The sequence below is a fragment of the Larimichthys crocea genome, unplaced genomic scaffold (genome assembly GCF_000972845.2).
Source record: "Larimichthys crocea isolate SSNF unplaced genomic scaffold, L_crocea_2.0 scaffold268, whole genome shotgun sequence".
NCBI lineage: Eukaryota > Metazoa > Chordata > Actinopteri > Sciaenidae > Larimichthys > Larimichthys crocea.
The window spans coordinates 722,501-748,840 of record NW_020853535.1 but is presented as its reverse complement, the minus strand read 5'-3'; the positions used below and the strand labels follow the sequence as shown (position 1 = coordinate 748,840).

Sequence of the window (26,340 nt, the reverse complement as noted above, 5' to 3'; positions counted from 1 at the left end):
GGTCGCCACTTTGTAAAGTTTATCTAAGTCAGCTCAGTGTGGTGGATGTGAGAGGCGACAGGCAGCTAGACCTGTCTTGCCTCCGCCGTGGCTGATAATAGAGACTATCCTCCCCTCACTCGTGCTGCTTTTTGCTGACAGCACAATAAAGAAATTACATTTTTTTCCCTCCCTCGGTTTTTCTATGCAAAAGTGGGCTTATAGTGTAATCATTGTGGGAGGGAAACTTCCATTCTGCCCTCGTGCAGAGAGGTCATGGGTCACAGCCAGTGCGCTCTCCAGAGCTGGTTAAGATTCGGCGTGTCGCTCAAGGACGCTTAAGCTGAGAGGATGTTTGCTAATATCAGGTGTTAATTGTGATTATCCAGTTGAATGACCATCTGTAACTACTCGCTGCATGGGCAGTTTTTTAAAGCTGGCTGTGCATTTTTTTTTTTTTTTTTTTAAAGACTGCAACTGACATCATTTGTAGATGTTTTGTAGGTGATTAAATATCCTGAAAGCAGCGTTGTTTATTGTGTAATGAAATATTAGATTTGCTCCGTGTTTGTAGCTTTTAACAAAGCTCAACTTGTAACTGCAATACTCCAGCGTGAATTCAAATGAGCTGGCAGGAAGGAGCTAAGGATACCCTGTCACTGCAGGGGATCAAACTCGCAACTCTTATGATCCAGGACAGTCTGTCCGTTGACCAAGTTTCCCTGTCTGAATGAATGTGACCATCATGATGTGGCCCTCTCTCTCTCTCTCTCTCTCTCTCTCCGGTCAGCACTTCCCACTCAGAGCAGGAGAGTAATAAGCAGAGCTGAAGTTGGGTGCCAGCTCCTGCTGCCGTCTATTTGATATCTGAATGTCACTCGGTAATAAGTGAGCGACGCTTGCCAGAAACATTTTTCCAGCTCGTTTTCAACTTGTTGAAGCGCTGCTTTTGACACTAAGCCTTACTAATGGTGCTGATTTTCATTTCAACTTTAGGGGAGGAGGAAGGCTTCCCAATCAAAAGCGCTCAAAGCGGGCGGCATCAAGTCGCGGCTCTGTTTTTGTCTCTCTTCATTAGCGAGATCTAAGTAAAATGTTTAACTTTTAAGTGAGAGGCGTTCAGGTCCGAGAGGGGAAGAATTATTGATCAGTGAGACCTGCAGTTAGTATTGTCAAACAGAACTGCTGATAGGAAGGGAAAGTGTTCATTAAAATAACGCAACACAAAATGTCTGGAGCAGAGCTTCCACATGCCTTTTTGAAAATAAAATATAACACCAACATTCTCTCATCTCCATAATTTGTTGACATCAATTTATGTTCTACATCTGTGTGCTGTTTCAGTGGATTGGGTTAGAGTTTCTAACAGCTGCCTCCAGTTTTCCTCTGGCTGCACTGATTTTGGACAATTCTCAGTTAATATTTTACATCTCCACAGTCCTCCCTCTGCCATTAATACTATCTTATGATTATGGAAGTGGTTTGCGCTGAGCTCTGAACCCTCGTGGGGCAACGCAGTCCTGATTTCTGTCAGTAAAACACCATGTAGTTGGTCTGGGCGCGCACAGTAATTTGAGAGCAAATGAAAGGTGTTTTGAAATAAGGCCTCCGGTGTTGCTACAGTCTGACTTCTTTTCCAAAACTGCAGCATACCAAACACAGAAGCCAAGTCAGGTGACAGATACCCTCGTTCAACCTTTCTTTGCCCTCTCCCTTGCATCCCCAGCGGGAGGAAATCAAGCCCAGGAGGCACGGATATCTAGGAACCGCTCACTTGATTCTCTGTGTTAGTTTAACTCCATTATATCTGTTGTCTTGATGAGGTTTGAAGCCTTGTTTAGGAATTTAGATGGAAATGTTGCTCTTGTGAAGAATTCATTCACAGGGGAATCGAACCTTAATGTGATGAGCACACACACAGCAGCGATCTGTTGAAGGTGTTTGGATTCATCAGGCTCAGCTGCAACAGTAGAGACATTTGAAGATCACGTTTCCCCTTTTGACCCCTGCTGCATTATGAGCAAGTTAGGTTTTTAGCTCTGCTGCCAAGGACACTGTTTACTGTCCACATTGATTATAGAAAAAGAAAGCAGCTCTTTGACTATACCGGTTTCTGCTGAATCAACCAAGTAATGTCTTTTTCAGAGCTGAAAACGCTGCTTCCTGTACAACACACTTTCACCTGTCATAACCGTTTGTAGCGTAGAGAAGCAGGTGTGATCACATGCGTGCATGTACTCATTTCACTCTACATTTGAATGTTTCACTTTTTTTATATTAATCCCTGCCAGCGTCAGACTTTTGCAGCACATGTGTTTCTCAGCCGCGACTAGCCCGGTGACCCCGAAGTTCTCATGACCCCAGCAATTAGACGGTGGTTTTAAGTCATCACATGAAGCTGGGCGTGACCTACTTCTCCCGCCGTTTTTCTTAAAGATCTCCCACGGACCTGCCTCCTTATCAAACAACGCCATGTGGACACGGAAGCTCACCACCTGTTGAACACACAGAGGAACCTGCCAGGAGCATGCTCGATAACCGAGGCATTTCTTTTGTTTTAATTAGATTGTATGAGGATGTAGATGAGATCTGAAATTAACCACTGGCTTTGAAAAACATTTGGAGGCCACAGTATCTGAAAATGTGTCTACTCTAATGTGCTAAAGTAGTACTTGAAAAGAATGTCTTCCCATCACGTTCCTCGGGTAGTTCTCATCTGATTTAGTATTTAATTAAGTAAAAGATGTGACGTTTTCTCCTGAAAATGAAAAATGGGAAACAAAACATTACACTCACATCACAGCCTTCCACCACGGACACACCTCACTACCTTTTCCTGCTTGGCGGTTGTTAATTTTCACACCTGGCTATGAGATTATTCCGCGTACCATCATGCTCGCTGGTCCCTCTCTGCTGCCAGTGTATGTGGATAGACTCTCACTCATCTGGAAACATCTGGACGAAGTGGCCTTTGATCTGGCTTGCATTAGCCCACGTTTGTATTCCCAACCCCCCCTGCCTCATCCAGCCTGCTGCTCAGACTTTAGAGATGCTCAGATGAAGACGAGTTATAGATAGAAGAGGCTGTGTGGGCTTTTGTTTGTCTGTTTCTGTCTGTCTTTTTTTTTTTTTTTTTTTTTATAAGCAGCATTTTAAGAGATTTTTTTAACAAAATAAGAGCAGCAGAGCCAACTTACTATCACAGATAACATCTGAAGGCTCTTAAGACTTTGTGTTTTTGGCCTGTCTGTAATTCGACCTGCCCTCCAGCAGTGTTGGCCACCACTAATAGCCTAATCTGCTTCTCAAGTCCCTGTCACACATGCACTGCAACCCTGAACTTATTTGGATATTACCTGGAGGAGCTGTATGTGAGAACAGAATCATTTGGACCAGACATTAAATTAGTTACGCTGCCAGCTCGCTACCACAAAGTCTGTAATATCCGATTGAGCCCATGTGCGGATAGAGTAGGTCGTTCACAGCCAATGAAGGGTTGCGTTGATGTTTTATTTTATCGGCATATCTCTGCTGCTAGTTTTGTCTTTGCATCACATCCTGCCACCCCCTGCACACTCTCACCAGGTGCCACCTCTTGCCTAAACCAATCGCTATTTCCAGTAGATTGGAACAAATCTGACACGGACCATCTCATGTTGAATGTACGAAAAGGTAACTCTGTACAACGTCTGCACCTGATTCATCTGCTACAGCCTCTTTGTACTTGACAGTGGACCTAGAATCTGTTGCCACCACTGGATTAGATAAATGAGATCTGGTTAAATGTTGGTGTTATGAAGGCTGCAGCTTTTCAGTAGGAGCAGGGTTGCTTGCTGACTTTCTAAAGTGCATTTTACACATAACTGGACCCAAATCATAGGAACCACAGAGTCCAAGAGTGTGTCTGCAACATCTTAGTCTAAGAACAAACCCATGTGTGTTGGATATTTTGTGCATAGAGTATACACAGTTTGTTTCATCACTTAAAAGCCTGCACAGTTGAATATTTAGAAAAACCCAGTGTAGGACGGTGTGATGTCCTTAAAATGAAATCTAAACTTGTCATGAACCTTTTGCCTCCCCCTTCTGGCAGTGATCGTCACATCCGTAGCATCACTGGTCGTAACAAGAAAGCAGATCAGTGTAGACTTTTAGATGTGACCGTCGGTTCCCCATGAGATACCCAGAGCTAGGTTGGAGTTATGTCACCCCTGCAAACTGTAGAGACCATCATGTCACAGATTGTGAAGAATTTAGGTGGCTATTATCTATGTTAATGGTTAACTAACCCGCCGTTAACAGATTTTTCACATCATGCAAAAACAAACTGAATTAATGTGATGCACTGGCCAGCCTTAACCCAGCATACTCATCAAGCCTTACAGCTGAGGCTGCAGACTTCTCCGTAATTACATGATATAAAACGGTCAGTCCAAGGTAGAATCTACTCGAGTGATCGTCAAGTAGATTTCCAAGGAGAAGGCGTGCCTTCACACTGAAAACCAATCCAACTATGCAGAGTCCAGCTCAGTCAGAAGGGAAGCATCTTTTCTGGAGTATCTCCTGTCGCAAGAACAGTCTGGAGCCAGGAAATAATGCTAACCGCCGCCATCAAGACTGACCGGGCCGATGACTGAAATGGAAATGCTTTCACATATAAAAAGGTTGAGTCGTATTAATGTAGCTTATTTCTTTGCGCTAACCTTTCCGTGTGCATGCATGCATTGACCACACAGACCTTCTCCTCTGCCACTCGAGTGAGTCACACGAATACCAGCCGAGCGGTGATCGCTATTGCAGTCAAGTAGCTGAGGTTATTTAGTTTCCGCTGTCCAGAGTCGCTCCAACGATCCCACATGTTCGATCCGTATGCCGTCCACTTATTCTGCCCTCTGTTGCGAGTCGGAAGTTTTGCTTTCAGGCAACAAATGGCGTGTTCTGTAGGCGAGCCGATCTCTTACAGTGTTTTGTCATTTGCCTGTGCCGTCAGTAAACGCTGCTGTGATTACTGACAAAAGCAAACCACCCTCGGCCTGCGTCGGACAGCCGGCTCCATTAAATCCCAGCAAACATTTCTGCCCCAAAAAAATTTGGCAGTGGATGTGTGTGGGTTTTTTTTTTTTTTTTCTGTCTGCATCCACGTCCAGCAGAGGGCAATCATCTCCCGCACACACAGAGACACACACAGGCACACACACACAGTGAGGGCATTTGGGCAGCCAGGCAGCTGAGAGTAATTGAAGCCAGGAGTATCTGCTCCGGTGTGACCCACATAACCGTAAATAACACAATACTAACGCCTGCTGCTCCGTCGATTCATCACTTCTCATACCCCCTGTAGGTTTTCCTACCCCTTTTTGCACTGATTTTTGGAGGGAAAACACACGGCTGCATTAGCGGTGATCATACACACATTTCCCTAAACGGCTGTGCTCGGATGTGCATATGAAAATAAAAGGGGAAGTGCGTTTTGAGCAGCTGCAGTCAATCCCATGCCCCCACCCATCTATACCCACAGCCTTTTTTTTTTTTTTTCCTGCTTTTGCCCAGACAGCGGTTGATGACGTTGCAGTCGGGACTCGGGCCTATCTCGTGCGCTCGCTCTCTCTCCTCCCCGCTCTCTCGCTCTCTACAAATGAAGGCTGAGTGTATTTATAGTCCGGCGTGTCACCCGGCAGCCAGCGGACGGGGGATTACCTTGGCCACGATGAACAAGTGGGGCCTCATTCAGAAACAGGCGCTCGCTCGCTCAGTGACTCATTGCCACACAGGCAGGGGTTCACCACACTATCACTGCCGAGGTATTTTGCTGTGCGGGTTTGTGTGTGTGTGTTTTTGTTTGTCGGATTTCTCTGCATTATTATGGGGTGTTTATCAAACCCGAGGGAAAAAAAAGCCTGACTCCGTAGTTGCATGCTCATGGAATTTCTTTTTTTTTTTTTTCCCCAAGTCAAGTGCAAAGAATGTGAGAATGATTTCGGCTGGAAATGAATTATTTGCTCCGTGTTGGCTCACAGCTGTTGGTGTTGGAGCAGTTTGCTTCCACAAGAAGTGTTTGTATTTGTATGAAAAGTAGTTTGCACTATTAACTTAACCTCTTGCACGTTATGGAGAGGTTCAGTCAAAATGAGTTCTTCAATCTGACACTCATTTCATTCAGTTCATTTCACATATAGCTGTAATATCCACATTCAAAGGTGTCTTCTGTGAGATGTTGTCTCCATCAGTGTTTTGGTGCCTCACACTGCCCCCCTGCTCTTTTCCCTCCAATTCTCTCTTGTTGTTTTGGTGTCCATGACGCTCTCTGTCTCTCACCGTGGCTGCTCACACTACTCGCGCTGCATCCAGGCTCATTTGTAGCTCCCAGTTGGACCGATGATGGAATCATTTAAGCAGAAACGGCTGCCAGTTTATTAAATCCATATTTGTGCTTTCGTTGAATTCTAACTGGTTAAAGGAAGGATTTTTGATCCAGTAGGTCACATTGGGTGTCGTGCTACATGCAGCTACAAGATGTGTCGACTTCTATTGTCGCGTTTTAGCTGCTTAAATGTGTTTTGATAGAATTTCCTGCAGAGATGGTGATTCATTTCTTCCTTTTTGACACTTGTTTTAGTGTTTTTCTTCCAAGCATGTGTAAAAAATAGATGGCGTATAGCTTTTGTCCAGCTGTATAAGATCAAATATTTCCATTATGTTGCTTTTTAATTAGAGGAAGAACATTGTAGCTACTCTCTTTTTGTTCTGTGAAAGCTTATTTCTTGATTGAGTTTTGCATTTTGGTGCTGAATTTTCAAGTTAGAATTTTTCTTATCGGCCGTAATTGTTTTCTTTAAACATTTGCAAGCACAGCACAGGATTCTAGTGAATTTATGGAACATTTATTCAAAGGTTATCCTTGAAAACACGACAGCAGCACACTGCCTCAGAGTTTTTTATAAGTAAAAGCAAACCATAGAGTCAAGCCTGTGTTTATTGTCACTGGGTTAGCAAGATTTAGGATGTGCTGCAATTCTTTTTACGTGTGAATGTTGTTAAATTTCTTTGTTTGTCCATCAGCTTTTTAAATGTGACCAACCTGCAGTACTTCCTGTTGTTGTGCTACACTTGAAAGAGACGTCTGAGTCTATCACAGAGTCAAACGTTCGCCTCTAACGGAGCACATATAGTACTGATTCTCAGTGTTTAGTTTATAGGGGCTGTTCCCACTTCAGTTTTAGAGTGCACCGAGCCCGCCAGTGGCCAGCTTAAGAGTTTGCACTCTATCACAGAGACGGAGCACTGCATCAACTGAAAGGCTTCTGCGCTCGCAGGAAAATGTGTGTGCATAATAAGAAAAGTGTCGGAAAGAAGGCCCGAGCACAAATTTCACAGTAAAATTCACACCAAGCAAGTCTTGGCTCATCGCCTGTTTTAATTTTTTAATTTTTTTTTTATACAGATACTTGGAGAAGTATGAGAAAGTCCACCACTTCGGCGAGGATGATGAAGAAGCGCAGCCGGGGAATCCCAAAGCCTCTCTTCCAATCGGTGCAATTCCCGGCTCTTATAACTACCAGCAACACATTGTATCAGGTAGTGTACACGGCACTCTTTACTCACAAGCTTTCTTCATTTTTTTTTTTCCCCTTGCTCCTCTGCGGTCATAAGATCACTCTCTCTTTCTGTCTCTGTCACGTCTGTCACAGGTACTCTACACATTTAGTTTCTTTTTGCATACACCTCTTGTTTTCTGTCTCACTCGGTTTCTCATTTTCTCTCTGAAGTTCGTCCTGTGTCTCTGCCCTTTGGCCAACTCACTCAACACTTAATCCTCACCGAAATGTAATTACAGCAAAGCATCATTTCATCAGAGTTGCGTGTGTGTGTGTGTGAGAGAGAGAGAGAGATTCATGGGAAAGTGGTCAGCCCAGGTCAAGCGTATGCATGGAAATGTGTCTCAACAAAAGCTGTTTGTTTCAAGGATTTTCTAGTGGGTTGATTTCATTTCCCAAGAATATGATGAGGAGGGAAGCGTGTTCATTCAGAGTTTTGATGAAGACTCCGATTATAGTCTGGCTCGACCAGCTGTTCCATTTTGTGAAACAGTTTTGAAAACCTGATATCTCGTTTAATACAGGTTTCCATGTGTTGTGAAAAGCAGGCGGGACTTTGTTGACCTCATGATGTGAGGAAAAACAAAAAATCAAAGGAATGGTTGCACGTTAAAAGATGATGCCATTCTCATATCCCCATGCTCAATATGATGCAGCCTTTTAGCGTAGCTTAGCATAAAGAATGAAAACAGTAAAAAGTTTGTCCAAAGCTAATAAGTAGTCCACCTATCGGCACCGCTTTTCTCGGCTGCCAGGCAGTTAGCGAAGACTCCAGGAAGTAACTGGAAATGAAACGGTCCATCGCATAGCCTCCTGTAACCTTTGGACGGAGCTCAGCTAATCGAACAGGCTGCTGGCCGCAGCTACATATTTACCGTACGGACATGATAGTGATATACATTTTCTCATCAAACCTTTGGCAAAAAAGCAAATAAGAATATTTCCCCAACTGTTTCTTTAACCAGCTGAAGCTGCGCTGTAGAGCTGAGTGAGCCAACAGTTATCTGTGTCTGTACTTGTAGTATTGGGGCTTGAATCAGATGTGGGTGGTTCAAACAGGAAGTTCTTATTTTAAAATGCTATATTTATTAGAAAACAGTTTCCTGAACAGCCTCAGAATTGGGCTTTAGAGAAGTGTTTGGTCACAGTCATGAATAATTTCCATAAAAGTTTCTATATTGCCACGTTTTAAAGTACATTCTCTGTACAAAGTACAGCCAAGTAGTCTCTCAACCGTACTTGTCTACCAACTTGTCAGCTTTCTAAAAGTCTTTGGTCATTTTTTTATTTTTTATTTTATTTTTGCCCTTCATCTCCATGGTGATTTCATTCATAATCTCATGACGTAGGCACTCTTGAGCTGCAATGCCAACCTCTGAACATCGCAATTTCCTCATCCGGTCATTTTAATGAATTCTCCCTTGATAATACTTGCTGCTTTTTGCACAAAGAACAGTTCCTGCAAAATTTCTGACTCAATAGAATGGTCTGTTTTTTTTTTTTTTTCTTTTACAAACCTAGTTTTGTGCCATTTGACTAATTCATGAGTCGCTCATTGTACTTCACATCACTTTTATTTTCCCAGTGACTCATTTAATTCAGTTTTCACCTTGCTAAGCACTGCAGTGTCTGAACCAAGGCTATGAAGCGTGTATTTGCAGTAATTGTTGTTGGTTTCCTTTTCCTTTGCCCACACACACAAACACACCTAAGCATTGACTAATAATCTTTTTAAACCGAGGCATGCTGCCGCTTTCATGATAAAAGAACAGCCTCTGAGTAACCACATCATGTTTTATACTAAATGTTTTTGTACGACTCACCAAGGCCAACCTCTCGCCCGTATTGTCTAAACCTTCCTGCTCACTCGCAGTGAATGCGAGCTGTCCATTAGCTCCACGGTGTTGTAGTGTTGACCGCGGAGCTGCTCTCTGAGGTAATTGACTGTCCTGACAGCAGATATTGATGAAGGGACGGAGGGAGGAAGCACTTGTTGGTTTTCCCTCCACCTCAGTTTAGATCAGGGCCTCCAGCCTTTCAGTCGCAGGCTCTTTTCTCTGACAGCTAGTCCTCTGCCTGCCGTGCCAGTTGCAAAACATGACTGGGCAGTGGTGAACCAATAGTGGTGAACTTTGTCTGTGGCTTGAAGTTTTTCTCATTCACTCAAAAAATAAGCCAGACATTAAAAAGAGTGTTTGGCTTTGCACTTTTACTATTTTGGAAAGCTTGTTCTTCACTTACCAGTGCCGGAACCTTCATTTTTAAAGCTGCTAAATCCAATATTTTTATATTAACAGAGGATCAAATGACAACTTGTATGTGAGAGGAATTACTCATAGCTGACTCTGCAGCTATGAAGATTTATTGCATCTTTCACCCCCCCACCCCCCCTTTTTCTTTTTTTTTATGGCCTACACCTTTGTGTTTTGGTTTACTATCATTGCTCTCCTAACAGCTAATAAAGCTCTAAAAACTCTCTGAACATCTTGTGATCAGCACCAAACCGCAGACCAACAAAGTTAGCAAATAGCTAGTAAACATATTGGAGCTAAGGCTGTTTTATAAAATAGTTTTAGTAACTAAGAAAAGAATCAGATTGTCACATTTGATGATGATAATGATGAATCAATTATAATAAGGGTTGTTGATTAATTTTCCATTCTTATTCTATTGTTGATGAATCCATTCATTGTTATGGTTCTAACTGGAGTTAGCTGGTCGCTAAAAAGCCAGATATTGCCTTTAGTAGTTGGTGGAGACCAAAAACCGAGCTAAAAGGAGAGGGAGTTTTGTACTGTTCACGAGGTGGCCAGATCGTTGACAGTATAAATATTGCACATTGTTAATTATTCATAACTTTAGGCCTTGATATCATTTGAACAGGTGAGTTGTATATAAGTTCACCCTCAGTACAGTTGTCATGAATGAGGAAATTAGCTTAAGAGACCAAAACAGTTTTTTGTACCAGGCTGTAAACATGTTTATTTCTGCTGTGAAGTTGGACATTTTGACATGGGGACTTACGGAGACTGACTCACTTCTGGAGCCAGCCTCTAGTGCCCGTTTGAGGAACTGCAGTTGCCGCTTGCTTATGAATCTTATGCATTTGTCTCTCTCGTGGACAAACTGTGTGAATGGCGACCTGAAACCTACTCTGGCATTCCTGTACTGCATTTTTCAACGTATCTGCATTAAGCTAACATACCTACCTGGCTGATTTCAGCTACAGACTTTATATAAGTGTTCTCTGCCTGTGTCTCATGGTCTCAATTTAAATGTAACCGTAATGTGTCAGGACAGCCAGAATGAAACCGTGCTATGTTGACTTGGCAGCCTCAATTATTTGACAGTTGGTCTGGAAATCTCTCACTGAGCTCTGGTCCGCCCCGTTGTCTCGTCATGTTTTGGCTTTTAATACACGCTCATAAAGCCCTGTCTGTCAGGTGGAATGTCATACATCAGTCTGCCGCACTCCTGTACAGCGGCGGCTCACTGCAGGTGTTTGAGGACGAGCAGAGCCAGGCAGGTTTTGAATGGAGCTGTTGCTGCTGTAATAGCAACTCTGCTGAATTACACTTGCCTGCGCAAAACCTATTCAGCATGGAAATCAAATTCACTCAGCAGGACCCCTGTCTGCTTTATGATTGGTTTCCAGGGGCGGCAGTCTACAAAGATCCTGCACCAAATTGAAATATCCACTGTATGGAAAAATGACACCTATGCACACAGAATGATGGATAGCAGCAAATCAAACCGGAGGACAGGGAGGAAACTTGGGTCTTTTGTTGATGCAACGGTTGCATTTTCACACACCGGATCATCTTTCTAGTCATGATTCTTTCTCTGCACAAAGCGCACTCCCGTATTCAGGATTAAAAGTCGCTTTAATTATAAAAAGCCATCATGGAGGTCGACCGAGTTGGAGGCAGACACAATTAAAAGTTGGAGAACATTCATGTTCCTCAGTCAGAGAAGACACGGCTCATCAAACTAATTTGAACCAAAGACAGCTTTCACAGCGCTTTTATGGCCCATTTGCTTAGCTTAAACCCGGTTAAGAAAAAATAAATCCGAGTTAAAGTGGCTGGAGGTGCGCGCAGTCAACAGTTCTACAGACGAGGACCACCAAAATCTTTGCTCTCATTCTGCATGTTGCCAAACTCCTCTATCAGGACTGTTGTTTGTCTTGTCCTCCTCTTTGTTTCTTTGTTTCTCCCCCAGAGACAAACTTTAAGGTCAAATGACGGTGGTTTATATTTCACATCGTTGCATTACACTGTGTACATTAAAGCTATTCATCCATCATCATCATCCACACCGCATTTCTTGGCTCGAAATCCAACAGCACAATATGTTTTTTTGTTTTGAGATATTATTTAAATGTGTTGAAATCCATGAGCTGCAGAAATATATATAGATTTCTGTCATTTAAAGTAACAGTCATCAGTGTTTTGGCAACCGTTTCTTGAGTTGCAGCGCTGCTGGAAGTTGTCCATCGAATGTTTTGGTGTGCGTACTGACTCATCGTTTCTTTTCCAGACTATCTCCGCCAAAGCTATGGACTGTCTACGGATTTCATTCCGCCGTGCGACTACAACAAACTGGTGCTGTCTCTCCTTTCGGGCCTACCCAACGAAGTGGACTTTGCTGTTAACGTTTGCACTCTGCTTTCCAACGAGAGCAAGCATGCCATGCAGCTGGACAAGGACCCCAAACTGGTCACGTTGCTGCTGGCCCATGCCGGTGTCTTCGACGACTGTACGTTGCCAGGCCTCGCTCAGATTGTACAGCTGGATAGAATCATGATTTCTCACTTGATCTGTTAGACATCTGTAGGCAGCCTATCAAAATAAAGTGTGTCCTTCTGATATACATAACTTAAGACAAATGATACTTGTTTAATTAGTATAGAATATCTTCAAAGTGTGTCTGTAAGTTGAAAGTGGTAGTTTAATTTAAGATATCCAAAGTGAATTAAAGTTAGCTCATAATTTCTGCAAAAGCCAGTTTTCATTTAATTTGTGCAGCCCTACAGAAGAGCAATTACTCTTGCTGCCTCCCTTCTCACCTCTTTGCTCTGGGATCAAAGTTTCTCTGTTCTTAGCACCTACTAAATATAACTTATCAAGAGGGAACTGAAAAACAAGGGAATAGAGACAAATAACACTGAAGTGAACTCTGCTCTGCTCTAACCCTGCCTCCCTCTGTGCCTTTTTGTAGCGCTAGGCAGCTTCTCCGGGGTATTTGGGACGGACTGGAAGGAGAAAACCTCCCGGGACTTTGTCAGGGTAAAGTCTGCTTCATATGTTGTCTACTAAACACACGCCTCTTTCTATTTGGCCATTATGTATAGATATTAAACACTGCTTTCACTCAGGAGCCGTAGAGCATCTGTTTTCCTCGTTACAATGTGAAGATTGGCAGAAAGTTCTGCAGTCGCTCCCTCCAGAGGAACCTCGGAGCAGTTTCCTCTGAGCCGAGGTCAATTCACTTTGATCTGAGACATGCAGAGAGTGAAGTCATGACAAAAATAATGTAGTATTCTGATTTATCCTCAGTCATAAGTGCTTTATCATGGCTACTAGAGGTCAAAGGGTGACAGGCAGCCAATAGAGTCCAGCATTTTTCCTCCTCCAAATGAAAAGGAAAAAATCTGCGTTATTCAGAGGAAGGCTTCTTCTCCGATCGTCATAATAATAATAGTGGCGTTAGTGCTGGATTACAGGGGAATTCCCCCGTAGCCTGCTCGTAGCCTCTACTAGCAGAACACACCAGGATCTCTGACCAAACTGTTACAGTCAGGTTGTGTTGTGAGTAATTTAGGCACCAGGTTTTAATGAGGGGGAAGATGATGGCTCTGGTTCTGCTGCATCGATTTTCAGGCTTGATGCTAAGGAGTCTATGTGAACTCCGCTCCTGTTGTGGTATTCACAAGTGTGACTTTTATGAAAGCTCCAAGTTCACACGTTCATGTAACCACAAGCTCACAAGTTCCACTTGAAGGCAGCCTTACTCAATGCCATGTAACGTTTATGTTCAGTTACTGTTGAATCGTTGGTATGGGTTCAAATGAGCCGCTAACGAGCTGATCTCCGTTCTCCTGCAGTTCTGGAAAGAGGTGGTGGAGGACACCGAAGTCAGGGAGCTGATCTGGGACAAGAGCAGCGCAGCACAAGGTAAACACACTTGGTGTAAGAGCCACAGAACGCAATAAAAGCGTACACTCCTGTACACTCCCACTATATATTTATTGACACCTAAACCGCTGTGACACACTCGAGTGTGCAGAGTCTGTTTACTGTGGCTTCCTTTTCAGTCTTTCTCGTGTAATACATGTGAGCGAGAAGCGGGACATGTGTTTAACCCCTCGTTCTCTTTGGAACTAGAATGTTATACGTTGCATCCACTAAATAAATCACATTTCCACCTGAGTTACACCTTCCTCTAAATTGTTCCCTCCGTCGTTCTCTCAGCAGATGGTACGTCGTGTGAGGAGCGCTGGCACAGCCTCTTCCACCCGCCACGGAACCCGGGTATCAGTGACATGGAGGCTCAGCGGGTGCTGCAGATTGCCGTTATCCTGCGAAACCTCTCCTTCGAGGAGGCCAACGTCAAGCTGCTGGCGGCCAACCGAACGTGCCTGCGCTTCCTTTTGCTCTGTGCCCACTGTAACCTCATCTCACTCCGACAGCTTGGACTCGACACGTTGGGCAACGTGGCTGCCGAGGTTGGTCGGGCGTCGCCGCTCGGGGGCTCTCGTTCAAAACTGTTGTTCATTGTGAAACATAAACTAGCGTGACTTAAAAAAACTCACCTTTTTAGAAACATGTTATGGATTTGGGTCAGTTCGTTAACGTAGTAGGAGTGAGTGAATGTGTATCCAAATGTAGGTTACTGTGACACTGTGTAAACGCTCTTGTCTTTAGCCATCCTTTCTACTCTGCAACAGTCTGAATTGGAGCCTGAGAAGAGCCAAGAAAAAGAAAACCCTCACTCGTAAACAGTGTAGTACACTGTCCTAACGGACTGTTCGCCAAACCCCTCCCCTGTGCAGCGATTGTCCACTCATAGCATAGCAACAGTAACTAGGCACTGCAGGTCTGTCGAGCTCTGGATTTCTCCACATGTTGAAGAGCTGTGCATTAAGCTGGAGTAAAAGTGATGCTCGACTGAATCAAACTGTGTTCGTCTGCTCTTATGTAAGCCACCAGCACCAGCATGTTGAGCTGAGTAGCTCGCTTCCTACAGCAGTACCTGAGCGCAGATCAGATTTGTTGACAACATTATGGCTCGCTAGTTAACAAGCTTACCTCGGCTCCTCCCAAAATCTAACAAGGTCAATGATGAACTGACGAGTTCCTGCTCTAAAACAGACATGTCTGCTAGGTTCACTAGGGATGGACCAGCGCTGTGTTTATAAACACAATCAGCTGTAGCTACGGCTCTCTATGAAACGATGACAATGTCTGCCAGATGGTGTGTTGTGCCACTTCCAAGCAGTCTGCTTCTCCGAATATTCACGGTGAATTATCACATTTATTATCAGTTACATACATTAAACCTTTTTAGTCCCACACAGAAGTTTTAAGTTTAGTAACGGAGATGCAGAACGTCTGTTGAAATAGCTGACTACACGGGACTCACATCAAGTTTAATATCACATCTATTGCTACGAGATGCATGTAGATGAGCCCGCATCTATTTTTAGAAGCTGTGTGCATAGGGTCCCTGATAGAATCAGCTCAGCCTTTGATACCATTAATTGGATGGTTGGGTTTAGGACACTTAACAGATTCTTCAGCTCTGATACTGCAGAGCTTTGTACTATCTGTTAATGCAAATAATACAAATACTGCAAGACCATCTATTTTGGTTGCTTATGCCAAATCATGAGGAATGACTGTGTTCTGCAGCCATGCCTTAGTGAAGTTCTAGTTAGTGTTTGTCTCATTGTGCAAGCTGTTTTAAATGTGAGGATGTTATCGTGTTTATAATGGACGTTGCTGTTCTTGCCAGCTGCAGGGTTGTGGATTAATTCTGGTCTTGTGACTTCTTGCAGCTGCAGCTGGATCCGGTTGACTTTCGGACAACTCATCTGATCTTTCACACCATCACCAAATGCTTGATGTCCAGGGACAGGTTTCTCAAAATGAGAGGTGGGTTTTCTTGCAGGACTCTTTAGTGTGTGTATGCTGCGTGGCGCATTTGAAGTTAAGTGTGTGTTTCTGTGTCCTTTTTTAGCCATGGAGATCCTTGGCAACCTCAGCAAAGCAGAGGACAACAGTGTGCTGATCTGCGAGTATGTGGACCAGGACTCTTACAGGGAGGTAACCATGCTCCTCACGCTGCCTGACCTCATGCTCCTCATGGCCTCTTTGGAGGTGCTGTACCTGCTGGCCCAGCTCGGAGAGATTCCCTGCAGCAAGATCGCCTCCGTCGACCACAGCATAGGTATGAATCCTGGCAGTTTACCTGGCTTGACTTCATTCCAGATCCTTCCATTTAAATGAACACAGAGCTTGAAATCTAATGTCACATGGACTTTGCGGAGTTTTGGGAACATATCTGCCTGCCAAGTTTTTATCACGCTAGTCTTTCCATTCATGAAAAACTGGCTCAAATTTTTTCCTTCCCCTCGAAATCTTTTAAGGGTCTGGTTTGCATTGTGTTCTTTGATCTGCTAAATGACTACAAGGTGATTGCTTGTTTCAACAAGACTCCTCCATTCTAACCCTTTATTTTTTTCTTGTTTCTTATTCTCCTATGTCAGACCTGTTAGTGCGGTTAGTTTCGGTTGACCTTCATACGTTTGGACCCGATGCCCTAACAGCAGTGCGGTTGATCGAGCATCAGGCCAGTGCCGATCAGGCGGCCGAGGTTCGACCACAGCTGGTAGAGCAGGTTCCTGCAGCCGTGCAGGGGGCACCAGCACCCGGTGAGTGTCGGTACCTTCAGCCCTCGATTAAAAGATTGTGACAAATGTTTCCTGCCAGGACAGTATACTATACATGTATAGTATGGACCCTATACTATACATGTATAGTATACTCATGGAAGATTCTATGCAAATAAACATAAGAAACGACATGTAAATAATACAAATGAACACAAGGCGACGCACAACAGCAAATCTGTGAGGTTGCTGTGGCAGTTTGTGGACCATAGCATGCAGAGTCATGGTAACGTGGGAATCCCCATCATAAACTTTGAGCTCAGAAATACTACAGAGCAGCTTCACCACGATTAACCCAACAAGAGATCAAATGAAAGGTTGCTTGTTGTCGACTCATCTCGGTCAGTCAATTTAAATCATGTCAACAAAATACAATGAATGACCAGGCATGATGTATATTTGAGTCACTGACAAAAACAACCTCAAATAACAAACTGGAAGAAACAAATTGAAAAACAAGCAACAACAAAAATTACATTATTAAAGAAGACTGTGTCACACAATAAAGGGACAAAGCAAGTATCCAGTGGAGCTCCTGTGGTTGTACTGGGCAGCTTCCAGGAGTGTGTAACTGTGTGAATGTGATCAGGGCGTTCCTGCAAAAGAGAGCCTCACTCTCAGTGAACCTACCATGAATAAATAAAGGTTAAAAAAAAGCAATATAGATACACACTTAAACACACAAATAAACTAACTAAACAGTAAAACAAACGGGGGGAGGCCATGGTACACGTCAAAAACAGTAAGGCATTATACAGTAAAATGCAGACCCAACAGAGACAGCATCTACCTATCTATCCTATATTTCTGAACAGTGCAGCATCACTAACACTGATTTACAAGTCCATCCACAATGAATGAAAGTACCGACCTCAGTGTGACACATCAAACATAATTCAGACTTATTAGGGTCCATTTTATGTCTGAGCTGAGGAGTGATAAAAAGCCATTTTAATATCTGCCCAAAGCTAAAAACACATGTAGGTAACAACCTCAGAATCACTGCCAGCTGAAAACTAATTCACTCACAGCATCTAACTCACCTGTTGCTAAGCCACCGGAGCCCCGTGCTGCATCCTGCATCCAGGTCGAAACACCTGCTGATTATTCACGTCATATTTGTTTTCGTCACTCGAGATTTTTAGATTGGAAAAAAATCCACTGAAATGGAATCACGACGTTCAAAAGAGTGTGGCATATTTTTATTCTCTTCATTCTTATTTACTAAATAATGAAGGTCAGAGTCGAGTAATGTTTCACATTTGGTCCCGTCTATGATGAGACAATTTGCAACTGTTTGACACGCGCATGACGTTTGAGGTGAAAAATAAAGATGATTCGAGTTAAAATGCAAGCACTGAAGACCTTTTTAGGAGACCACCAAGAAAAACAAACACCTTTACAGTTTTAAGTCTCGTTGTCCCAGCATATGATATGATGCATGGTATAAAGATATGATGCATGATATGAAGATATGATGCATTATATGAACTTGTAGCAAACAACAAATTATTCTTAAAGTACAGAGCAATGATCTGCAAATGTAAAAATTGTTTTCCAAACTTGTCATAGTCGATGTGAGTTAACAGGTGACCCCCCCCCACCCCTGGGAATTGAACACACCTAACCTTGGAAGTGTCATTCCTTTGCTGTCGATGTGCTCCATTGAGTTGCAGCGTTATTAGTTTGCTGACATCTAGTGGACAGCCTGGGGTGTACCACAGATTTGAAGTGTATTGATTCAATGATCAAACTGTGTGTTCCTCTTTCAGCAATAAATCCATTAGACTGACTTTCTTTTTTTCTTTTTGCCTTCTCAGTAACGAGGGTTCCTGTTCAATCCACTCAACCACCACCTGGTATTGTTGAACTAGATGGGGAGAAATTTACACTGCAGTGGTAAGATCAATTCATCCAATTTCCCTGCAGGGATTAAAGTATTTCTGATTCTGATAAACATATTCTGGTCATTTATCTGAAAAACAAACTTTCTACCAGCACATCTCTAGCTTGCATAGTAACCGCTCTCTCTCTGGTTTGTTTCTCCAACAGGCTAAACGCACACTTCGAGACAAACCCTGAGGGATCTGTGTCTCGATCCGAAATGTACTCCGAGTACCTGGCCACGTGCAGTAAAATGGGACGAAGCAACATCTTGAACTCCACCGGCTTCCTCAAATGTCTGCGGTTAGTCCCATTTCCTCCCGTGTTCCAGCAGCACAGAGTACACTGATTAATGTCTGCACCCTGACCAAGATTGTTTGCAACACAACAGATACGGCCCTTTGCCTCAGTCTTTGTAGAGCAGCTTGAACAAAGCGTTGGTGTTTCGCGTTTTTAATAGTGACAACGATCGGCCAGCAAATGTTGAAGAAAATCAGGTTTTTAGGTGCTCTGAAAATACTTTGAGTTGTTTCATACAGCATAGAACATTTGTGACTTTTAGAGTTGGTTTTTTTTTTAGGAAGTATTAGTGCATGCAGCCCGAAAAATAGTTTGAGGCTGTACCACATGAATATAGTCACTAGTCCCATGACACAGAGGTTTTCTGAGATAGTAATATTTTAACTGTTTTCCCTCTGCCACCACAGGACTGTGTTTCCCAACCACACGATGCGGCGGCAAGAGGAACCCAAGGCCAACGGTCAGGTTCAGATTCTCCTGGTAGGGCTAAGGCGGCGGTCAATCCCCCTGCCCATCCAGCTGTACTACCAGCAGCCTCAGCAGCAGCAACAACAACAACAACAGCAGCAGAGTCCGGCAGCAGCTCCTCCACCTCCAGCAGCACGACACGAAGCTCCTGGAGACTCTCAGGCCCCGCCTCCAGGTAAAACTAGAAGAATACTTATGTTTACCTCTTTTTATTCACAGTCTTTGTCTAATAGGAAGCTTCACCCCGCAAGAGGCTGTAGTAGCTCGAAAGTTTAAAAACGCTACGCCTAAAACTGTAGTGCCAGTTTTTGTTTAGTAGAACTAAGATACTCGTTTTACCGGGTCACTTTTGACATGCTTGGCACGAGAGGCATTTAAAAGAAGCTAAAGAGCTATGGAGGAAGAGTAAAGGCACTCCAGGCAAGTGACACTCTGCAGAAGGATACTGGCAGTCTTGCAGTGAGAGCAGAGCTGGTACTGCTGAGATCAAGATGGCTGAACTAATTACAAAGGCAAACATATTGAGAAAACGTTTGTGGGAAAAGAAGCTACTTGCAGGAGCTTATTAGGGAAACTGAAAGGAGGGCTGCTAAGCTGTATCACATGTCATGAAAGTGAACGCAGAGGACATTTGGCAGTGGTGCATCATTTGTGTTTTTTATGTAGGAAAACTTGAGTGTACTGTTAATTTAGTAGTTTGAAGGTTTTTCTCTTTGCTGCGTCTCCAGATATTAAAGAATAATAAACGTGATGACAAAAACTCATCAGAGTCATGTGAACGTCGACCGTGGTGACCATGCGTCGCCCATTCAGGGTTGATTAAGAGGATGCTGTGAATTAAACAGAATTTGCCATCTTGTCATTAATTAAGAGCCACCGGCGCTCTAGTGAATCTCCAGCCTACTTTTACTTCCCACTTTTAAAAATAAGTCAGATTCTAGTCAGGGTGGCCGAGCGGTCTAAAAACTAAGTCAGATTCTGAGGTTTTGGCTCCCGTAGCGATCACGTTGGCAAGTGTTGAGCATGGTTTCAACTGTAAGACTGTATCCTTGCACAACGTGATGTAATCCTGTTTATTAGTCCCATCCGTTACTGTGAAAGCCCCATTGACACATCATGTACATTCCTTCATATTAACAGAATAAACTGCTTGATGCTGCCAGCTGCTCGTGTTGTTGACACAAACATACTTTATTTTATCACATGCTTCAGTGTTCTGCTGTGCATTCTGTGAACTGAAAACCAGATCTAAACTATAGTGCATATGTGTGTTTTTGTGTGATCAGGTTTACCTCCCGGGCAACTCAGTCTTGGACCCCCGTTTGTCCGGGCCCTGGGCCCCAGCCTCAGCACCGCTGGTGCCGCCCCATCCATGGCCTTGACTACACAGGAACCTCCCCATGCAAGCCACCCGTCTGTTTCCCGTCACCCGGTACCCCCACAGGTGCCTCTGCAGTTACCACCAAATTCTCTGGCAACAGTGCAGCAGGCTCGACCCGGTCCAGTGGTCCAGATTCCGACGTCTGCACCGGCCAACCAGAACCACAGCCCCCAGAACCCTGCAGCTCAGCAACACTCTCCGATGCTCCCCACGGGGACACCCGTCACGCTTATTCAACAGGTACCACAGGGCCACATCCTTACCGCCAGGGTACAAGGCGTGTGCCCTCCGATCACCCAGCACCCACCCCTGCCTCAAACTCCTCCCCAGGTGGAGCCTCCGTGTATTGCTGCAGCATCGACACCCTCTCCCATCCAGGTGGCGGGGGGTCAGACTTTGAGTATCGCAGGCGTGCCCAATTCGCAGGGCTCACGCGTCACATTTCAGAACATCGCCCCCAAACCAGCGCCAAACCAGTCAGGTGGACCAGCAGCCACGATAGCCACTCCCAACCAGCAGCCTCAGCCTCAACAGCAGGCGCAGAGTGTCGTAATAGTCAGTCCCAACCCTCAGCAGAACCCAGCTTACTCCCCTGCCATACACCAGATCGTTCTTGCCAACCCCTCTGCCATTCCCGGTGCCCAGACTATCCAGATAGCAGGGCAGCCTGGAGCTGCTTCCAGCCCCTGCCCGCCTCCAGCTTCCCACTCCAACACCCAGGTCCAGTCCAGTCAAACTGTCAGCCACGCACTGTCCATGAAACGGCATCAACAGCAGCAACACCAACAGCAACAGCAACCACCACTCCAAATAATTTCCCAAACTCCCCCCTCTCAGCCTACCTCCACTGAGTCCAGCTTGATCAAACAGCTACTGCTTCCAAAGCGAGGGCCTTCTACACCGGGAGGAAAGCTAATCCTGCCCGCCCCACAGGTGCCCCTTCCCAACAACACATTAGCCCCTAGTCCACAGCTCATCTACCAGACAAGCTACAGCACCCAGAATCCCTCTCCTCAGCCTCAGCAGCTCAATGTCCAGCTGGTTCCTGGTCAGCTTCCTCCTGCAGGAGCTCCAGCCCTCCAAACAGTCCAGCTCTTGCCAGGCCAGCTAATTTCCACAAGTAGCCCCGGGGCAGCTACAATCATCCAGACCCCCGCGGCAGCTGGACAAGTCACATTCACCGTGGTCCCCAACACTGGTTTCACCACCTCTGCTGCTGTTGCCGCTGTCAGCCAGGGTGTGGTGGCTCCAGGAGTCCCCCCTCCTCCATTCTCTACTGGAACGGTGCCCCACCATGCTCCAGCAGCTCCTCCACCACCACCGCCGCCGCCACCACCACCACTGCCAGCTCCCCTCAGAGGAGACAAGATAATTTGTCAAAAGGAGGAGGAGGCGAAGGACGCCACAGGGCTGCACATCCACGAGAGAAAGATAGAGGTCATGGAGAACTCTTCTTTGGCAGAAGGAGATAACGCAAACGGCAAAACCAGTAACGGAGATGTTGGGGCAGGTGCCAAGCTGCTAAATGGTCGGAAGTGCATGGAGTCTAATCTACCTCCATACCACTCAGGGAACAGCCAGGGGGCGCTCAATGGCCCGGCTACGGAGAGTCACCCTGCTAATGGGAAGCAGGCCCTCTCCCCTGGCCTGAACACCCCCCTGGAGGGCAATCCCGACCCCAAAAAGACACTAGTCAACGGCGTGTGTGACTTTGATCGGGTTGAGAGTGGTGGCAACTTTAACAAAAACATTCCAAATCACATAGCTTCCAAACAGTACTTGGGGAACGGGGAGGTGGGCCCCACTGAGAAGAGTCACGGGTCGGACACCCCTCTCCATAGTCCTCCCCCCCAGCAGGACACTGCCAAAGCCCAGCAGGCTGAGCGCCTGGCCAACGGACCCCAGGCAGTAGGCAACAGGCCTCCCTCGGAATTAACCAATGGACCTTTGGGGCCGGGCCACGCTGTGCCTGTGCTAAGACAGCAACTGCACCCCAATTCCACCCTCCCCTCCACTGTTTCTCTTACCTCCCAGAGTCTCGCTGCCCCTCCTGCAAACGGAGTGGCCTCTGAGGCTCGAGGTCTCAAGAGACCGGCCGAGAACGAGGACCGCAGCGCAGCGGGGCTGTCCTCGGGGATCCCCAACAAAGTGGGAGTGCGGATCATCACCATCAGTGACCCCAACAACGCCGGCAGCAGCGCCACCATGGTGGCGGTGCCAGCAGGAACAGACCCAAGCACAGTAGCCAAAGTAGCAATAGAGAACGCCACTCAGCAGAGGAACTGCTCACCCACACAGGCAGCTGGCTTAATGGTGAGTCATAGTAAACCACATTTATCCACAACGTTGTCTATTTGTGGGACTTGATGTCACAGACGCAGAAGAGTATTTGCATTAGTGTGATTGTTTACAATGAAAATGCTGCTGGATACACGTAACTAAAAAAGTAGATGGTGAATTAAACAACCCTTTTTAAATTATTGCATTAATTTGAGACATTTCTGGAGTTTGTGGTCTTGTCCGCTATTATTAGACATTCAGTATTTGAGATAAATGCTAGTATGATGCTTCTTTGCTCTCTTCACTTAGTGCCTCTCTGTCTTAATGCATTGCGGATGTCTTCAGCTGTGTAATAGAATGAAGTTAAACCATCACCACAGAGGCTATCAAGAACTCCGCAACAAAAATCAGGAAGGGGCACTGGCATTCAAACGCTGTGCAAAGATCACAGAAACAATTTTGTTTGTCAGTCTTTGAGATGTTTCACTTCCTGTCTGTGAGATGCCATTAGAGATACTGAAATGAGCATCATGGGTAAAACACGCCATCTAAAAGATGTGTGGCCTTGGGGTGGTGTTTAGCTCAGTTGGTAGAGCAGCCGCCCCATGTGTGAAGGCTCAGTCCTTGCCGCGGAAGCCCAGGGTTCGAATCCGACCTGTGGCTCTTTCCCGCATGTCATTCCCCCTCTCTCTCTCTCTCTTTCTCTCCCCACATTACTGTCACTCTTCAGCTGTCTCTGTCAGAAATAAAGCTTGAAAAGGCCAAAAAAAACAAAAAAAAAAGTGTGTGGCCCATCTCACAACATGCTTGTGGGTATGCTGGCAAAACATTCCTCTACAGAGCCGTTTGTGACGGAGTTTTGTGACTGATTTGAAGCAACACTTTTTTGTACTAGATTTTAGAGTCAGGCCACAATAACTTGGAGTTCTAAACATTGCGCAGTTAGGGAAATTAACTTGTTTGGGATTCAAATTTGCTTCCCGTGTGTGTAGAAGATGGGAGGAGAAAGTAGGAAAAGTGGGTTGTTGAATGTAAAACGTTGGCAAACATCTTTGTGATTGTGTCGTTCTGCTGGAGGCTTCCTCAGCTTCAAATGAATAATGTTTTGAAAGCACTAGCTCCTGCCAAAGTGTGATCCTACAATATGATGAGTGAATGTTTGGAGGTTAAGAAGGTGAAACCAGTTAAGACCATGTGGCTTTCACCGATACCCACCTCCTATAGCAAAGCAGCTGAGAGAACAACTTCTGCCAATAGACAGGCCGAGGTTACATCTCAGCCAACAAGACCTTTTCTCACAAGGAGTTTTGTAAGAGCTGCAGTCCTCAAAATAATATAATATCTAATGCAGGATCTGCAAATAAGTTACATTTTTTACACATCTCTAATAGGATAAAATGATTCTGCAAAAACACTTACTCTATTATTCAGGAGCAGAAGGGGAGATTGTGACCATATTTCAGATTTGTTCAGATACTGAATTGCTGACGCTAATCTTGGGTTCCTACCTTCAAACCGTGGTGCTCGTATATAGATTCTGTGCTGCCGGGTTTAGGTTCCCGTGTTTTAGAATTTAGAGCTTCCTTGCAGCAACATCCACGTATGAAGCATTGTCACATGGATTTTTGATCATGCAACTAAATTGCTTGGGATTCTGTCAGTAGTAATAGTCTTGACTCATAACTTCCGAATGAACCTGTTAAGAACTTCTGATCTGAATATCTTTAAATGGAATGAAGGTCATCACTTGATAGTGTCTTCATTTATTGTTGTTATCTCTTCCACAGCCTACAGTTACCCCGTCCCCGCCCCCCGCATCCCAGCCTGCACCAGCGGGTAACCACAGCCCTCACCTCCCGGCACAGCAAACCCCCGCAGCACCACCAGAGCAAAGCAGGAAAGCAGGGCAGAACTTCAAGTGTCTGTGGCAGTCCTGTAAACGGTACGTGTTGGACTCAGACAGGCGTAAATATGCTTAGCTGAGCCGCTGTCGAGCTTCTGCTGATCTGTCCTTGTTTCTTCTCTAGGTGGTTTGAAACGCCATCTCAGGTGTTTTACCACGCAGCAACGCAACATGGTGGGAAAGGTGTGTATGGAGGCCATTGTCAATGGGAGGGATGTGAACCCTTCCCCCGGCAGAGACTGTCCTTCATCACACATCTACAGGTAAAACTCCTTCCACATTTCTGCAGCTGGTAGTGAAAGACTTTATATGAAAGAATCTATTTTTCCATTTCCACATCAACAGAAAAATAAGTGTTTCCACTCCTTCTTTTTCAGGATAAGCACTGTTCTCGAGAAGCTTTGCTGGCTGGACTCAAACTAGAGGAGCAGCAGGCGCAAAGTCCCAATCAGACTTCTTCCCAGTACATACAGCTTTCTTTATTAATCTCTCCATTCATTGACTGGTTGATTTCATTTGTGTCCACTGAGTCAAGATGCCATTAATTTGTGTATGTGTGCTTATTGTGTCATAAAGGACTCCGCCAGCGGCAGGCAGTACTCCAGCCCCGCGAGCACCGAAAGCAATCGTGAATCATCCGAGCGCAGCTCTCATGGCCCTCCGCAGAGGCTCTCGAAACCTGGTCTTTAGGGACTTCACTGTGAGTAGAATGAGGCTGACCATTACCACCTTTCTCCATGGTTGTTTGTATAACTTATAAAGCTCTTGGTTGGCAGAGGAGCACATAAGCCGCTCTGAAGCTTTCAAATCCCACTGTTTCCTTCCATGGTTCAAACACAGGGATCAGGATTGACTGGAAATGCTGGTACAAATGAAAAAGATCACTTCCAGGTCTTCTTTTGGTCTGATGCACAGAAAAATTAGAAACAATTACACCGTATTTCTGCAGGTGTAGATCACCCATTATTTTGCATTTAATGGCATTTGCTATTTGGACATTTGCTAATGTTATTTTCAACTGCCACTCATACTGAACCTCTACCATCTATTAAAGTTGATTCCATGAATATAGATGATATATATTTAAGCAATGTCACACTTGAGGTCATGATCATGTACTGAATATCAGCTCAGCTGTGATATGGTCGAAGTTAATCACAGCGTGCTGATATTCAGTATAACAGCACAACCTTGGGTGTGATATTGCTTTTATACAACAGCTCTACAAGTGCTATTTAACAGTAGTGACTGACAGATGATGGTTTGTTTATTTATTTATGCATTTGGATCTGCTAACATAAATAGTTCTGTAACTCTACCGGGACTGCAATGTTGCCAGACAACGTATAAACATTTCCTGCAGTTTGGCAGGTCGGTTGCTTTATATCATGTATGCAACCAGAGAAATAAGAGTTTGTTGACAGTTGCTTTGATGGAAATATTTTATTTTTCTCATCTTGACTTGATAAAATCTGACTAAGTCACATGAGTAAGTAACATGTTTAATGCAAACAGGAAGTAGGAAACCAAGTATACAGTTTATCTTTATGGATTTTACTGATGCCAAATTAACAAGAAGACTGACGACATGATTTCC

The 26,340-nt window shown here is 44.7% G+C and overlaps 1 protein-coding gene across 3 annotated transcripts in view; it reads left to right on the top strand.

Moving 5' to 3' along the window:
• Window positions 1–26,340, top strand: part of arid2 (AT-rich interactive domain 2) — a 32,600-nt gene that overhangs the window by 5,215 nt on the left and 1,045 nt on the right. For 2 of the 3 annotated variants that reach the window (XM_010735530.3, XM_010735529.3), the window contains 16 exons: window positions 7,421–7,554; window positions 12,114–12,332; window positions 12,795–12,862; window positions 13,681–13,750; window positions 14,048–14,301; window positions 15,634–15,730; window positions 15,816–16,025; window positions 16,345–16,509; window positions 18,348–18,426; window positions 18,580–18,714; window positions 19,119–19,354; window positions 20,466–22,873; window positions 24,628–24,782; window positions 24,868–25,006; window positions 25,121–25,206; window positions 25,320–25,443. In XM_010735530.3, the coding sequence (XP_010733832.3) occupies window positions 7,421–7,554; window positions 12,114–12,332; window positions 12,795–12,862; window positions 13,681–13,750; window positions 14,048–14,301; window positions 15,634–15,730; window positions 15,816–16,025; window positions 16,345–16,509; window positions 18,348–18,426; window positions 18,580–18,714; window positions 19,119–19,354; window positions 20,466–22,873; window positions 24,628–24,782; window positions 24,868–25,006; window positions 25,121–25,206; window positions 25,320–25,443 (4,579 nt within the window). The remainder of the gene's footprint in view (window positions 1–7,420; window positions 7,555–12,113; window positions 12,333–12,794; window positions 12,863–13,680; window positions 13,751–14,047; window positions 14,302–15,633; window positions 15,731–15,815; window positions 16,026–16,344; window positions 16,510–18,347; window positions 18,427–18,579; window positions 18,715–19,118; window positions 19,355–20,465; window positions 22,874–24,627; window positions 24,783–24,867; window positions 25,007–25,120; window positions 25,207–25,319; window positions 25,444–26,340) is intronic. The other variant, XM_019265618.2, reaches the window with a different exon arrangement.